This window comes from Rhododendron vialii, chromosome 12a (genome assembly GCF_030253575.1).
Source record: "Rhododendron vialii isolate Sample 1 chromosome 12a, ASM3025357v1".
NCBI classification, from domain to species: Eukaryota; Viridiplantae; Streptophyta; class Magnoliopsida; order Ericales; family Ericaceae; genus Rhododendron; species Rhododendron vialii.
In genome coordinates, this window is record NC_080568.1 from 3,336,220 (window position 1) to 3,351,579 (window position 15,360).

At 38.1% G+C, this 15,360-nt stretch overlaps 2 protein-coding genes across 4 annotated transcripts; one reads left to right on the forward strand and one right to left on the reverse strand.

Annotated features, from left to right (window-relative positions):
• Window positions 1-3,336: 3,336 nt before the first annotated feature.
• LOC131311294 (uncharacterized) lies at window positions 3,337-12,442 on the reverse strand. Of its 3 annotated transcripts, none has more exons than XM_058338677.1 (6): window positions 12,089-12,442; window positions 11,502-11,636; window positions 8,896-9,100; window positions 8,589-8,639; window positions 3,918-3,987; window positions 3,337-3,542 (listed from the first exon to the last, which is right to left on the reverse strand). In XM_058338677.1, the coding sequence occupies exons 1-5, from the start codon at window positions 12,314-12,316 to the stop codon at window positions 3,944-3,946; spliced, it is 663 nt and encodes a 220-aa protein (XP_058194660.1). In that variant the 5' UTR covers window positions 12,317-12,442; the 3' UTR covers window positions 3,337-3,542; window positions 3,918-3,943. The 3 variants fall into 3 exon arrangements, with proteins under 3 accessions (XP_058194660.1, XP_058194661.1, XP_058194662.1); XM_058338678.1 differs by having other exon boundaries at window positions 8,589-8,633; window positions 12,089-12,434; XM_058338679.1 differs by lacking the exon at window positions 8,589-8,639 and having other exon boundaries at window positions 12,089-12,417.
• A 1,932-nt stretch (window positions 12,443-14,374) lies between these two features.
• On the forward strand, window positions 14,375-14,907 carry LOC131311298 (DNA polymerase epsilon subunit C-like). Its single transcript, XM_058338688.1, has one exon. It carries the CDS (start codon window positions 14,506-14,508, stop codon window positions 14,869-14,871), a length of 366 nt encoding a protein of 121 aa, XP_058194671.1. The 5' UTR covers window positions 14,375-14,505; the 3' UTR covers window positions 14,872-14,907.
• Window positions 14,908-15,360: the final 453 nt, after the last annotated feature.

Here is a 15,360-nt window from a genome sequence, read left to right on the forward strand (position 1 = left end):
ACCGTAACAAATACTAGGGGTGCGAACGGTCCGGATTAGTCCGGTTCTCTAGAAAATCAGTAATCGGACCATTTCAAACGGTTCTAAAAAATTGGAAACCAAAATCTAACTAATATATGCGTAGAACCTAACCAGAACCAAACCACAAGACCGGTCCGGTTTTGATTTTATCTAATTAGCATCCAAATGAAATTTCCTAACAAATGAATCCTTAACGGTTTGGGTTCCTAATATTAAAAACTTTCCTAGCAAATGAAATTTTCACCTCTAAATAAATTAACTTTAGCAAGGAAAAGATTAAACTGTCAAATCCAAATACATATTTAATTATACAAACACATATATGTATATTTATATATATTAATTATAAACAGTCCGGTTCGGTTCTAACTACAGTTCTTCAATTGAGAACCAGTAACCGAACCAGAATTAATGGTTTTTATTCTTTTGGAACCATAACCTGACCAATGAATCGCAGAACTAGACCAAATAGGACGGTTTAGTCCAGATCATATCGGTTTTGCGGTTCGGACGGTTTTCTTAAGCACCCCTAACAAATACATGAGCCAATCTGGTCATTCCTTGATTACTAAAATATTTCTTTGCTTAGTAAATAACAAAAAAAAATTAAACAAGGTGCAATGTAGTATTACACAACTACCCCAACAAAGCATTGAAATTATAATTTTGTACTCTTTATTGTTTGATGACAATATTTTTCCATTCAATTTGTAATCATTCTAACTATGTTCATTAGTATTATTCAAATTACAACGAGCACAAGATTCTGTGCGTGTACGGAGCGGTAAACCCGAGTATATGTATAAGGGAATAAAAATAACTACATCGAGAGGTTAGTGAAGTATTACAAATAACACGCTTCAGGTTTTGAATTTTGCAAAATACACTTCCATAATATTACCTACTAGTGCTTGCATGTGCCTATGACACTACGCCAGAAGCCGAGCAGTTGGTAAAAAGAACCGATGGCATTTTTGTAATATATTTGTAAGAATGTTGGTGTTTTCTTAAGAGAGTTGAAGCACATATCAGGTCTTAGATCAAATGAATCTCAGCCCTTCTTTTAACTTGTGTTTGTGTGGTCTCCACACCCTTGTGTTTTATTAGGTACTAGATAGTTATTCGAAAATAAAAATATAAATTACCAACTTCCAACTATAGTTAAGAGTTCCAACTTCCAACACACAGGCAAGTTAGTCAACCACAGGTCCTCATGCCATTTTTAAACGTGAGATTTAGTAAAGGGTAATTTCATCATTGTGGACTTTGGCTCTCATTAACTTCTCTTCTTATCAGTATCAGTTCCATTGCTTACTGTTTTAGTGTTTTCCGCCGACTGTTTGTCAGTTGGTACTTGGTAGTGTCGCCGGAGATATAGAGACACCGTCAGCGGCGATTTTGGAAGTTTTAATGCCCAAAAATCCAATTGGTGCAACATTCGAGACGGAATCAATGGTACCTGCTTCTCGGCCTGAATTTCCCGAGATCTACGGTATTCTCCGATAAGCATCAGGATTGAGACTGGAATGAAATTTGTCTAAAACGACACCTACCAGCCGGTACGAAACGGGTTTAACAACCTTGGTCTTCCCTGCTCCAATCATGTTCTAAGTATTCCCTGCTCCGATCTGTGCATGTAGAGCTGCATTAGTAGCTGTTAGGTTCACATTTATCTCAATCAAGCCTGCTATTTTCACAACTAGGGCCTCATTTTCTTTTTCCCCAATTTGTTTTCCTCTTTTTAACCTTTCAATCATCATCTTCAACCCTTCAACTTATCTCTCAAAGTGCTTCTTTTTGGGGTTGCATGATCTTTGCATAGGCTAATCCTCTAGGGTAGGCTTAGGGATCTATCCACACAAAAAAATTGCATCCATTCTTTTTTTTTTGAAAATGAACAAAAGAACATTGCATTTTTTGAAATGTACAATAGGAAGATCATTTGATCTTTTCTGAAAAAAAAAAAAGCCTTGTAGACTTGTAGTTGATGCAAGCAAGAAACCTTCTTCCTGGATTTTTCACTACTCTCCTTTCACATCCATATTTTTCATCTTCATTGTACTGTGAATTGTTGTTGGTGCAGGGAATGAGGAGATTCGAAAATCTAGGTTTGGTTGGAATCCAAATTTGGATTTAAAGATGTATGGGGTGTTCCTGGTTATGAGAGAGAAAGAGAGAGATCTGGGTTTTCAAATATATGAGTTTGGTTTTCTGGTTATGAATGCTTGGGGTGGAGGGTTGAGAGAGAAGAACAAGATTTGGGTTGGCTATGTGAGTTGCAGAAAAAATCAGGGTTGAAGAAGAAGAAAATCTGGGTTAATCTTGGTTAGATTGGGGTGGGGGAGTTGGGTAGGAGAGAGGGGAGAAGAAGTGAAGAAAAAGGGGGTGGATATAGGGTGTCATGTCTCGCACTGCAAACGACACCCGTTACCCGTTATGTGCCCGAGTCGGCACGACTACGTGACATTCCACTCAAAAAGCCAACCAACCATACAACAAACAATAAAGAATACAGAATACCACAGTGGAAGACTTAACATAATATAAATAGGAAGCAAATAATGCCACGATCCAAAACTTTTATGCCACGACTAAAACTACAAAATGCCTTATTTGCCCCTTTGCACGCTGTCTTAGTTTCACTTTAATCCCTGACCTCACGTTATGAAAACTCCATCCCCTTTCACTCTCTGTACCTATCTTCGTCTCTAAACTAGACCGCGGGATGATTATCGTCGACTAGATCATCGAATTACCATCACCACCGTGACTCCTCGTCCTTGCCCTGTTTCCAAGATTATCATTGGTCCGTTACTCTAAAACTGGATTTGTTGTTGACCATAGTTGTAACTACGAAATTGAATTTCCCTCATCTTGGAGTTGAAACAAGAATCAAGATGCAATTCACAGGGTAAGAAATTTTCCGGTGGAGATGTAAGTGGTTGGTCTGGATCTGTAAATATAGAACACATGCACGTATTCTCATATAAAAAAAAACAGGTAGAGTGAAAGAAATTGAAGAAAAAAAGAAAGATTTGAGAAGAGAGGTGGGTATTCTGGAATTAGTAGAGGAGTGGCCACACGGGACCACATTTCTCTTCTCAAATGGGACATTGTAATCTGAGGAAGGGAAAAAAAAAGGGGGAAACAGAGGGGGGAGGAGAGAGAGAGAGGTGTAGGGCCAAAATGAGTAGAAGGGATAAATAAGGCATTCACTAGATTGTGTCGTGGCAGGAGCATTTGGGATCGTGGCATTATCATTTACCTATAAATAAAGTGTTGACGATAAATAACCACCTTAAAACAAAACATGGCTGAATCATCAAACATAAGTTACTACTCATAAACGGAGTTTCCAACATAAATACAAACTTGAGATCACAAGCACTTAACAACATTAGTTCAAGACGAGTTTAACAAACTATGAGTTTGACCACTTAACAAACGACTCAACCAAAACACGGGACGCTTGCCGAGTGTCCCCCAAAAGCATGACTGGTAGTGGACAACTCTATGACCACCTGCGATTTGGCAATTCAACAAGGAAAATCAGGTGTGTGAGACATGATACTTTCAATAAAACATCACATGAATGTAAATCACACAAGCATATCTGAATACCCAATTGAACCACCATGTATATAAACACATCACATGCAGTGGACATCTGCCACATCCCATGTACCCAAGATATTGTGTCCCGTACACCAAATTTCCATTTACCGTTAATTAGACGGCACAACCCAAGACAAGATGTGACTCACTCCACAATCCTTTCATGGGTACAATCAACACTCAACAAGCATGAATATCATTAGCTAAATCTCAAATAGCATGACATACAATCACCACTACGGCAATATCTTATCGAACATAGCCATGACAAACACACTCACCTTTGTATCAACCGAGATATGCCAAACTAAGATTTCGGCACCTCTTGAGTGACCGTGACCGGCTTGTTACCTAGCCACAAACCAACCTATATTGGTTAATGAATTCAAAGAATGCTCGGTACAAAATTAAAGCTAATAAGAAATTAAACGAAGTCCAACGAATACAAATAAGCCCATCACGAAGACCTAGAAGTTTACCAAATCAAGCATGAAGTTGAAGCACAACTCTAAAAAACTGAAATGAAATCTTACAACCAACCTGTTGTAAAACGGCTATAAAATCTTATAAGTTCAGAATTAGATTATGAGGCCACCATCGTTAGAAAGTAGATTTTTAGTACATCAATTTCGAGATATAATTTGCCCCAAACAGATTCTGGATGACAAAGTTGTGACCATCCAAAATTACACAAACAGTTGCTGAAAACTGCCTGAGTGGTACCGGTACCAACACCAAAGTTTTCATTCTGGTTAACTGGTATCGGTACCAGGGTTTTACCGTGGTACCAGGACCACCTGAGTTTTCCAGCAAAAATCAGTTTGTTCCTCCTTCGATTTCCAACTTCTCCCACAACTCAAAACACATAAAAAAACGCACCAATACTTCACAAAACATGGCCAAACGCGTAGAAATCAAGGGCTAGTCATTCAAGCTTCAATTTCATACTTAAAGAACAAGTTCTAAGCACCAAATCTTTGAGATTAAAGGCCCAACTCAACATGCAACAGTTATTGAAGACATGAACTAAGAGATCAAAACATGTTTTCTAGTACAAAGAAGCATAAATTTCCCGAGTTCAAACCTCAATTCAAGTAGAGGAAGGTCACCACCAAGCTCGCTCTCTCTCTCTCTCTCTCTCTCTCTCTCTCTCTCTCTCTCTCTCTCTCCATAGGAAACAAGATAGAATAGGGGAAAGAAATATCTCCCAAGATATTTTGATAAAAGCTTAAGGAAAATTATCGTATGCAAGCAGATCCATAGCTAACTTATACTCCACTCACAAACCACATAAAAGGCCCTCACAAATTCTAATGTATACAAAACGACCCCCAACATCACACAATTAAATTAAAATGTGAATTAAATACCAAATATCAGGGACGGGTATTACATAGGGTTTGGGTAAAGGTTTTATAAGGAAAAGGGTTTTATAATTCTTGCCATTGGGAAGGGCATTTTTTAGGGTTAGATTTCATTGATCTGTCAAAAAATGTCGACAGATCTTAACGGATTTGGCCAGATTTGGACGGAAGGGGTGATGTTGCTTGGTTTTGATAGTTGAGGGGGTCATATTGTTGCGTTTTTAGATGGTGTCATGTTGAGAAAAGGTGATAGTTGTGGGGGTGTTTTTGAAATTAAGCCATTTATGTTTGTTACGTGTCTCTACCATCCTTTACAGCAAGACCTAGAAGGTTGGAGGACTACTAGATCAAAGGTTCGACTTAATGTTACTTAACCTCTATGTATTCTAGAATTGCCAAAGGTTTCTTCCTACCTCAAGGGTCTAAGTTTCTTTTGTTCCCAACACAATCTTACTATATATTGTACTACTTTCGTTTTCTATTTCATTTTGTGCAGATATAATGCTAAAACTATTAATTAGAATCCGTAAAACAGGACAAATGTTGAATAATGAAAAAGAGCTTAGTTTGTGGGACCATTTTTAAATGATCCATATAGAGACTTCTTTAGTTTGTGCAGATTACAGGGTAGTTTTTGGGCAAACTAAACAAACTACAAATTCAACATTCATGAATAGTTGGCATGTGTAACACATACATATACAGTATACTCCAAATCCAGCATTCACAAATATTTGGCATGTGTAACATATATATTATACCAACTCCCCCTTTTCTCTCTTCATAATTCATCAATACTTCCCTAGCACAAAAAACAGAGTCATTTTCTTAGGACGGATGTTACACAAAGCATCTCGCAGCCTAATATCTGCAAGCCAAACATGCTCCCAAAACTTCACCCTCCTTCATTCTTATATGTTTGGAAAACTCACCCCTCCACTCCTAATACCCTTCCAAAGACCCCTCTCATGCGGCAAGTGCATGTTTTTGAATGTTGGACGACCCACCCCGACATTTACCCCTAGTGCGAACCACTTTCCTCCACTTTCAAAGTATTTTTTTTGGAAGTCAATCAACAAACTAAAGACTTGCAAAAAATGGAAGTGGGACTAGAGTCCACAAAGTGCATAAAACGACAAAGTATCAAAACACTACCCAGTTCTTAATGTGGATCGACCAATTGTTGGGTCATTCCATAAGCTCTACGGGGCTGAATCTTCAAAGAGAATAAAGAATAAAAGGAAGATATAAAACTGTAATTGAATTTCAATTTTCTGCAGGAAGAAATTAAAGCAGTTTTGAGTAGGCAAAACTACGGGGATCACCGTCAGTTAAACTCCACAAAACCCTGTTGTCGATTAATTATAAGCGAAGTCTTGGGTGACAACCACAGTGGCAAAATGATAAATTGGCTTAGATTCTGAAGGATCCTAAAAGTCATGCGAAGTCTTGCCATAAATCAAAGAAACCACTTCATATAGTACCGAACATCCCAAGATAATCCATACTACAATAAAGGTCCAACCCATCTCTTTCTTTCTTTCTTTATATTTAGGGCTGGGCCCGAAATACACGCACAAAAAAGAAGAAACCAGATTTCCTATATAGACATTTGTGACAAATGTGTGGCAAGATTCAAGTAGCTACCAAATGGGTGAAAATAGTATTTACACACGCCCACAAACACAGTAAAATCACTTTCCAGAGCATGGGGATGCTATGTAGTGCCTTAAGACTAATCAGGAGAGGCAATGGCGCGATTTCTTCCAATTACATGAAAACATCCACATTAACAGACGTAAACATAAGATACACATGCATGTATAATTTTATGGATATCTACCCCATAAACATTATCTCAGATTCCTAATCTTTCAATCTCTGGAGACAAGATTAATCCTCAGCTCTAAGAGCAGTTACTTGAGTGCCATCAATTTAAGAATTTCTTAACTAATTAACTGGGCCCTCCTTTGTTTGATGACACTCTACCAGAAAAAAAGTAAAACAATGGCAATAAATTTTATAGCTCCTCAAAGAAAAATATGACTAGCCCTTCCGTGATCAGTGATCACGAAGCATGGCATTCCAAAACTACCATCTGCCTTACACAACGAGAGAGAGAGAGAGAGAGAGAGAGAGAGAGAGAGAGAGAGAGAGCACCACGACCAAGTTCATAAGAAGACAATGGGAAAATAATAAATTGGAAACGTACTCAACATGAAAAACCATCCCAACTTGAGGCCTATAACATCTGAAGCTGATTTCATTTGCTTCCACTGAAGGGGTACAAAAAGGGGCTCTTGGGTAACAACCACATCGGCAAAATGATAAATTGGCTTCCTAAAAGTCATAAGCGAAGTCTTGCCATAAATCTAAGGAACCACTTCCCATAGTACTGAACATCCCAAGATAATCAATACTACCAAAAAGGTCCAACCCATCTCTTTCTTTCTTTATTTATTTAGGGCTGGGCCTGAAATTTCATCCAGACCATGTCCTCAAGGAAAAGCACACAAACCAAACCAAACCAAGCCTTATGTCCCAATCAATTTCATCAAGGAAAAGCACACGCACACACAAAATAAATAAGAAACCGGATTTCCTATATAGAGATTTGTGACAAATGCGTGGCAAGATTAAAGTAGCTACCAAGTGGCTGAGCTAAAAAAATGCGTCGAGCACTGGCAATACAATGTGTTTGATGCATTTCTACAGAAGTTTATTAGTACCGCCAAAAGTCCAAAACTAGTGTTTGAGTTTGGACGGAATTTCAATTCATTATAAATCGGTTCTCTAAGTTGAATTTTTTAACATAGCTAGGCTTTCTGAGGCTTTTGGGGTCTTGGAGTAGACACTCTAATTCCTATTTCCTATGGATACACTCTTTTGTTCTACTATAACCATTCTTTAAGGTGCAATGATTCTAACGAAATAAGGCCGTTGTTTACTTCTCTTAGAGCTTGCTTGTTGGGAGGACAAGGGAGGAGGGGATAAGGGAGTGAAGGGAAGAAGGAAGAAAGGATTAGCTTATCCGGGTGGGAAAAATGGCCTACCCCACAAATCATTTTGTATTCTCGATGAAATGATTAAATGGGGGCAACCAAGTAATTTATCACATTAACCACTCTTATCCACCCATATCAACTACTACCGAAACTAAGTATTAGGTAATCCCCCTCCTTAAATAATCCCCACTTATAACATATCCACCTCTTATCCACACAGAACCTTATCCGTCCGACAAACCGGCTGCTAGTTTCTTATGCGTGAATCAGGGGTCTAAAGCGCACGTCCAAAACTAACTGGAAGCTTCCTTGTCATGTGGGTTGAGTTTCCATATAAGTATGGACTATGGACGACTTCTCATTGCCAATGAGTAAGCCAATTGGTTTCTAATAGAATAATGTAGCATTTGAAAAACATATGTCATCATAAACAAAAGAATTAACTGATGCGCATCATCAAAATGACTGTATACGAGGAAATTATCAAGGTACAATATAACTAACGGTTTGATAACCCGAAACACTAATTTATCAGTTCAATTTAGAAAATTATGCTTCCATGTGATGATACAGGTGTACTAACCGTGGCTTAGGTGACCTTCCCAGAACCATTCTTTCCCAAGATTGCCTGTACCTTATTGGATGGAAAAAGAGAATAAGTAGCGGCAGAAATAAAACTCAAAATCAGACCACTGTAAACCTTCACTTCAATTTGCAATCATAAACATCTAAAAGAAGCCAATATTATAGAAAGGAACACGAGATCCAACAACCAACTGCACATTTCTAGTCCCTAGGAAAATACCCTTTGTCATCAGATATTGATTGGTATCTAAGCAAAGCTACATGAAAACAAAGTGAAAAGCATTAATGGAATGAATCTACTTTACCTTGTCCGTCCTCAGGAGGTTTGAGCCTAAAAGATTTCACAGTGATCTTAGTTCCAACCTCCAGTAACACCACAGCTTGATATATCTTAATCTTGTCTCCATCAGCAAGATCCTTGGCCTCGAAGGTTATGTAGAATCTGACGGCATTGGCAACCTGAGACATCACCTTCAAAACCTTCACAAACTCCAGCTCTCTCTTTTCGTCCTACAAACGAGTTTTTAACATACTGAGTTTTTACTCCAGTGATTTTGTCCAACAGAGTCTCTAATTGGTCGGAGAGGCTATTACTACAAGAAAATCACTTGAGCAATGTAATTGGTAAAGAAGACAGGAAAGAGAATGTAGAAGCCACCACAGCGAAAGCACACCCGAAAGAAAGCAAACACGTTATTTATGTAATTCGGCACAAATATGCCTCCCTCCCCAAAGAAGAGAGTAGTTTACCATGATATGGGTGAGTTACAAAATTGTGAGAAAAAATACCCAATGCCAAGCCCTCGTTTGTGCGTATTTTTCCCTATCTTTGCACGCCTCTCCCTTCCCAACAGGCTTAACAAAGCACTATTTTATCTCCTTTAATTCTGCACCAACTTGGTCTAACCAGATGGTATGTGCACAAAGAGACAATACAAGGTAACATGTCCTTTTCAACCATTTCTTTAGTGATCAAGGAAGAATTAGCCATTTGTACACGGAGAAAAGGGTGAATGATTGAAAACAAAACCCAAATAGACACCAATCATCATGTAAAAGCACCTATCACACTGGACCATCAAGTCAACTGAATTTGCCTTTTACTTTTGGAATACACAACAATCAAGTCAGGCATGAACTCACCCGTGGCGGCTTTACACTTTAATATACAACAGTAGTTTCCAAAAACAGAGTTTAGTAACAATACCACCAATACTTTGCGCACTATACCATCAATGACCACTACCAGTAGGATCCGTGACCGTGATATCTCATGTATTACCATTTTCTTCCTAAAACAAATCCCTTCACCCTTCCGGTATCTACTTTTCCTATCTTCCTACCCAAATAAGACCAATGGTACATTGTCAGGCATATACAAACAGCATTTACGCGTTTTAAATACCTCCTCTGTTACCAGTACACCACCCATGATTTTCATGTTTGCCTTTACAGTTAAGGAAGAGAAATACCAACTTAAATGGCCAAAAGATCATTTTGGTAGGAAATATTTTGGAAAATAAAAGGCATACCTCAGTTTTCTCTTTATATAACAGTACTGAAATCATAAACTGGTATAAGACAAATGCATCTACACTCTACATAACAGGAGGCGGCAATATATAACAAATAAGTCCACAAATCATGTTGCTAAAAGCACCTCCAACCCTTTCCATCAACTTTAAATTTTAGGAGAGAGTGCGAAATTTCAGCTCCAAGACTTCCATCAAGTCTATCTCTATGTCAAGGTGAGGAAGGAGCATAGTTCTTGTCAAATGGAGGATGAAATAAATCTCTATCAATTTGGCAATGCCCTAGTTTAGTCAATTCTGATGAAAGTTTTAAAAGGCAAAGGAGATGGTTTTCTGTTCATCATATTTGCTTTAAGGGATAACATAATAATTTGTAACAATGATTTGATGAAGAGAAAGATCGATCATCAAGCGTTGAAGTGTCCAAAATCAAGCAAAGCTTTTAATCGAAATTCTTGCTCACATCATAGAACAGGTGAAGGGTTAGAGTATCCCTGAATCTGATAGATTACCACGCGAGAGAATGCCTAGTGATCCATCGTAGTAAATCACTCTTAATATGTATGCTGAAAAAAATCATGTTGCAACATTGTCCTAACACTTTTTGTGTCAATCTCGTTCTTACTTTAAGGGTCATTTTTCAATGTCAATACCATGACTACCATCAATTAATAGCGACGGCATGGTTAGGGTTTGCTTATGTGGAGACTGGAGTCGATGTTCCATTAATGGATATTACAAGGATTTGGCAAGAAAAAAGGGTGCTTGCCTCAAATGACATCCACAAGATTTCTAAAAACCTTACTAAATATTCAAATCCATAACTCATTTGTTCCCCAGCTCAAATCTGTAACTTGGTCGTTCCTCACCTAAAATTCCTAACCCCGAATTCAAGCTCCACTCAAATCCAAACGCCACTACAACACTGACTCCTATCTACAATCCATTTACCACCACTACCACCCTCTCTCTTTCCTACTCCTACCTCAACCCCTTTCATCTTTCCTCTGCATGCACCATCAGTTGACGACGACTAACAGTGTTTATTATAATATGTAAAACCTTAATCTTAAAAGCCCACCTCAAATTCCGATATCTCAAACCCAAATTGTTAATCGCAAACTTCAATTTTGTTTAATCAAATTAATTTTTGACACACATCAAGTTCACTCCGATCTGACTTCTTTTTTGCTCTGTGCTTCCTTATTGATTTGTGGTTCAATAGCAAATATTTGTGCTTTGCCGTTGAAAACCTTTAAATCCATAATAAATTTTTCCCTCCATGTGGTTGGTTGATGAATTAAAGGAAGAAGAAGGTGAAGAAAAATACTACTAACACAAATAAATTACTGGTTTACTAAAAATACAAAACCAAATACCTTGAAACGAAGTCTGTATTCGTCAACTGCAAGCTGTGAACCGAAGTCATAATCGAAGAATCTCTTGTCTTCTATATCCATTGGAAAAATTTGACCCAACATGTTGACTCCAGGTATGAATCCAACATCAAAACCCTAAACAACCAAATAAAAAAATGCAAAAAACTTACATTCAAAGGTGTCATAACAAAAACAACTTTTTCAACATTCAAAACCGTAATCGATAGTGAGAACATAATCAATAGCAACTAACAAATAGTTATCCACTATCAATTAACCTCTCTATCGCAATTGAATTCAACGTCCCATTGATAGCTCAGTTTTCAAATGTAATACGTGTTAGCTTAGTCACATAATCCTTCAAAATGTCCCACGCTCGCGCTCTCAATACTCATACTACACTCACGCTCTCAGTCCTCCTTCTCGAGGACTTTAGCATGTTGACATGTGTTTCAAAGACACTTTCATGCTCACCCCCGCGCTCACGCACCCAAATTATGTCAATTAGGGTGCTAGTCAATAACAATGATTCATGTACATGCGAGCAAATCGAGTAAGAATCCATAAGAAAATGAGGGTTTACTTACACCGCTCTTGTCAACTTGTTCGGAATAAAGGCGGTATTCCTCATCAGTCATATCTTGATCGCTGTCGGAATCATCATCTGTATCCGTCGCTCGAAATCCTGGTGTAAGTATAGGGGGTAGATTTTTGTCGTAACCGAAGAGTTTAACCAAACTGAACACCTCGATTTCATCTTCGGATGTCTCTGTATCATCCGACCATTCTTCCCAAAATCTCTTTTCAGTTTCCATTGATCTCGATTCAATCAATCCCAAACCCTAGGCTGTAGTGTCGTAAGAAAAGAGAAAATATTTCAGCCTCCTATACATGTAAGAGAATAAAAATAACTACATCGACAATCCATGAGGTTAGTTAATATTACAAATAACACACTTCAGGTTGACAATCCATGAGGTTAGTGAATATTACAAATAACACACTTCAGGTTTTGAATAGGGCATTTTACCTCTAGGTCCAGAAAATCGAAATTAATTCCCATCAAGTCTCCTCTAATTAATGAAAAACTAAATTTTTATGAAAGTGCTTAAAACCTAAACATTGAAAGTGCCTAACCTATGGGACATCCTATGAAAGTTTCTAAACTCTAGGGTATCCTATAAAAATGCCTAAACTCCTAGGATACCCTATAAAAGTGTCTAAACAGTTAAAACCCTATAATAATAGAAAAGTGCACCTTAAAATCCATATGAAATTACCTAAACCTAAACCTCCCTGAAATCTAAGGTACCCTAAAATCCTAGGGTATCCTGAGATTTTTGGGTACTATAAAATCCTGACATATCTTAAAACCCTAGGGTGACACTTCCATTAATGGTAAATATATTCTTATAAAAGTGAACCTAGTGGTAATTAAGTATTTTATCTATCTTTAATGAAAATTAAGTGTCACTTTTTTGTACTTAAAGGTAAAAAACTATTTTTGGCAAATGACCTCCCATGTCATTGTGTCACTGTTTGTTGAATAGGAGTTAAAAGAACAATTTCAAAAGGGAATGGATCCTATCCGGTCCATATGTTGGATTGGAGGAGACAATTCTGATCGGGAACATTCATTTACTACAATCGATGGTTTGGATGTACTCACCGGTAAGAGTGAGTTTATGAGAAAATCTTAACTATCGAATCTAGGGGTGCTTAGATAGGGGTTTTGCAAAGATACTTAAATTCACATCCTAGTGTTTAAGAATCTTTTATTTAAATTCTCCAATGCTCTATAAATTCTTTAACACATATCCAAATAAAGCTTTTGACTCAAAATTTCACTCAAATTTGGATTACAATTGGATAATAGCTAGAGATGCTCAACGTACTACTTTGCCTTTACCCAATCAAGAGGTTTGACCTAATTTAGCAATCTTTTATTTTTTGAACTTGAAGTTAAATGTCAAGTTTTTTATTAACTGCTCGTCTTGATTGGGAAAAAGTAACAAAAAATGGAGCAGATTTAAAAAAAAAAAGTTCATATAGGAAACAATTCAAAGAATCTCCTTTCTTTCTTTCTTTCTTTGTTTTTTTATTTATTTTATCTTTATTAGAATTTTAAAATTCTTTCTAATATTTTTTACTTTTAAAATTACCCTGGTCAAAATGAGTAATAACCAATAAGATTTGAGGCAAACCTAAAAAACTAAATCAAGATTTGTGAGTAATCCCAGACTTAGGTGGGCCTCTCGCTAATGGACTGTTTGATCAGTCCCTAAAAATCAAAGGAAAATGATGGCTTAGGACATATTTTGATAATTAATATCCGTCAAAGACATGCTAAGAATATTTGTTAATGCTAAAAATATTATTGACATGTATTAATTATCAAAACACGTTATTGGCTGCTATTTTCCCAAAAATCAATAAAGACACGTGCATAAGTTGAGTTGGATAATACAAGTGTTAAATACAAAACATGCTTAGAGTACTCCCGTCCTAAAGTGTGTAGTGCGGCCGATCCGGCCATCCATGTAGACAATTAACGACTTGTAATTTAATTTGAGCAATAGATGATTCAGATTTGCAGAAAGTTCGAATTAAATCTGAACTGTTCATACCGAAATGAACAACTAAATTAGTTGCACTACATTGTAGGGGAACCCTAGAGCATCCCCAAATCCCGATAGATCAGGATCCAGGGATGTTGTATGGCGCACTTTGTAATGCACCCTACATGAAAATTTTGACCTTTTCATATCAACAATTAATAGTTCAGATACAATTAGTGGTTCAGATATGTTTTTTAACTTTGAGACAAAGATTCCATTCCATTTACCACAGAGCACGCTTTTCGCGCCAGACAGTTAAAGGGCCAAACGGCGGGCAATTCGAAAAGACCCCAAAACACTCCAGTTGTCCACGTCCTTTTCCCACCAAAACTAGAAACCCTAAAATCACGTCCTGGTCCAAACCCTCCTTCACTCTCAGACCTCCAATGGCGAAACAAGAAGAAGAGGAACACGACACCGCAGCAGAGACCATCGCCCCGTCCCTCCCCCCAAGCCGAGTCAAGAAGATCACGAAACTCGACAAGGAAATCAACAAGGTCAACGCGGAAGCCCTGTTCTTGGTCTCCTGCTGCACCGAGCTCGCCGAGGAATCGGCCCAGGTCGCGGTTGAGAAGAAACGGAGGACGGTGAAGCTCGAGCACCTGAGAGTCGCCGTCAAGAGGCCGACGAGCGATTTCCTCCTCGAGTCGCTTCCGGTGGCTTCTGAGCCAGTTGTGGATCCACGGAAGGCGGTGGAGAGAAACCGTGGGGGTACTCATCGGATTGATGATTTCTTTCGCAAGGATTCTTAGTTTTTTGGGGCAATTTATCGATGTTGAGTTGATTTACGTGAGTTTGTTATGTTTTGTTTGATGGATTCGATGGTGTGAAATCATATGGGAATATATGGAATTTGAGTGCCTAGTGCCATGGTTTTTCACTACAAATTGAAAATTGACAGAAACGTGTGTTAGCAAACGGGTCTAGCTCTAGCTCGAGTTTGAGTTTTAAGTTCGTTTAGTAAATGAGTGGGGCTCGAGTTAGTTGTAATTCGGCTCAATTATAAAAGTTTGGCCCATTTGTAGAGGCTCCTGTAGTAAAAGAATCAAGCTCGAAAACCTCAATAATAAACGAGCCAAGCTTGAACATGTCAAAGCTGGGCTCGGAATGACCCCAACATCCTCTATTCATCCGCTCAAACCCGCCGATAATTCTCAGGCGGTGGGGGATTGACCGGCGGCGGATCAGAGTCATGCTCGAGTGGCTTAGAAGCCGATTCTGGCTGTTACTTGACGGATCGA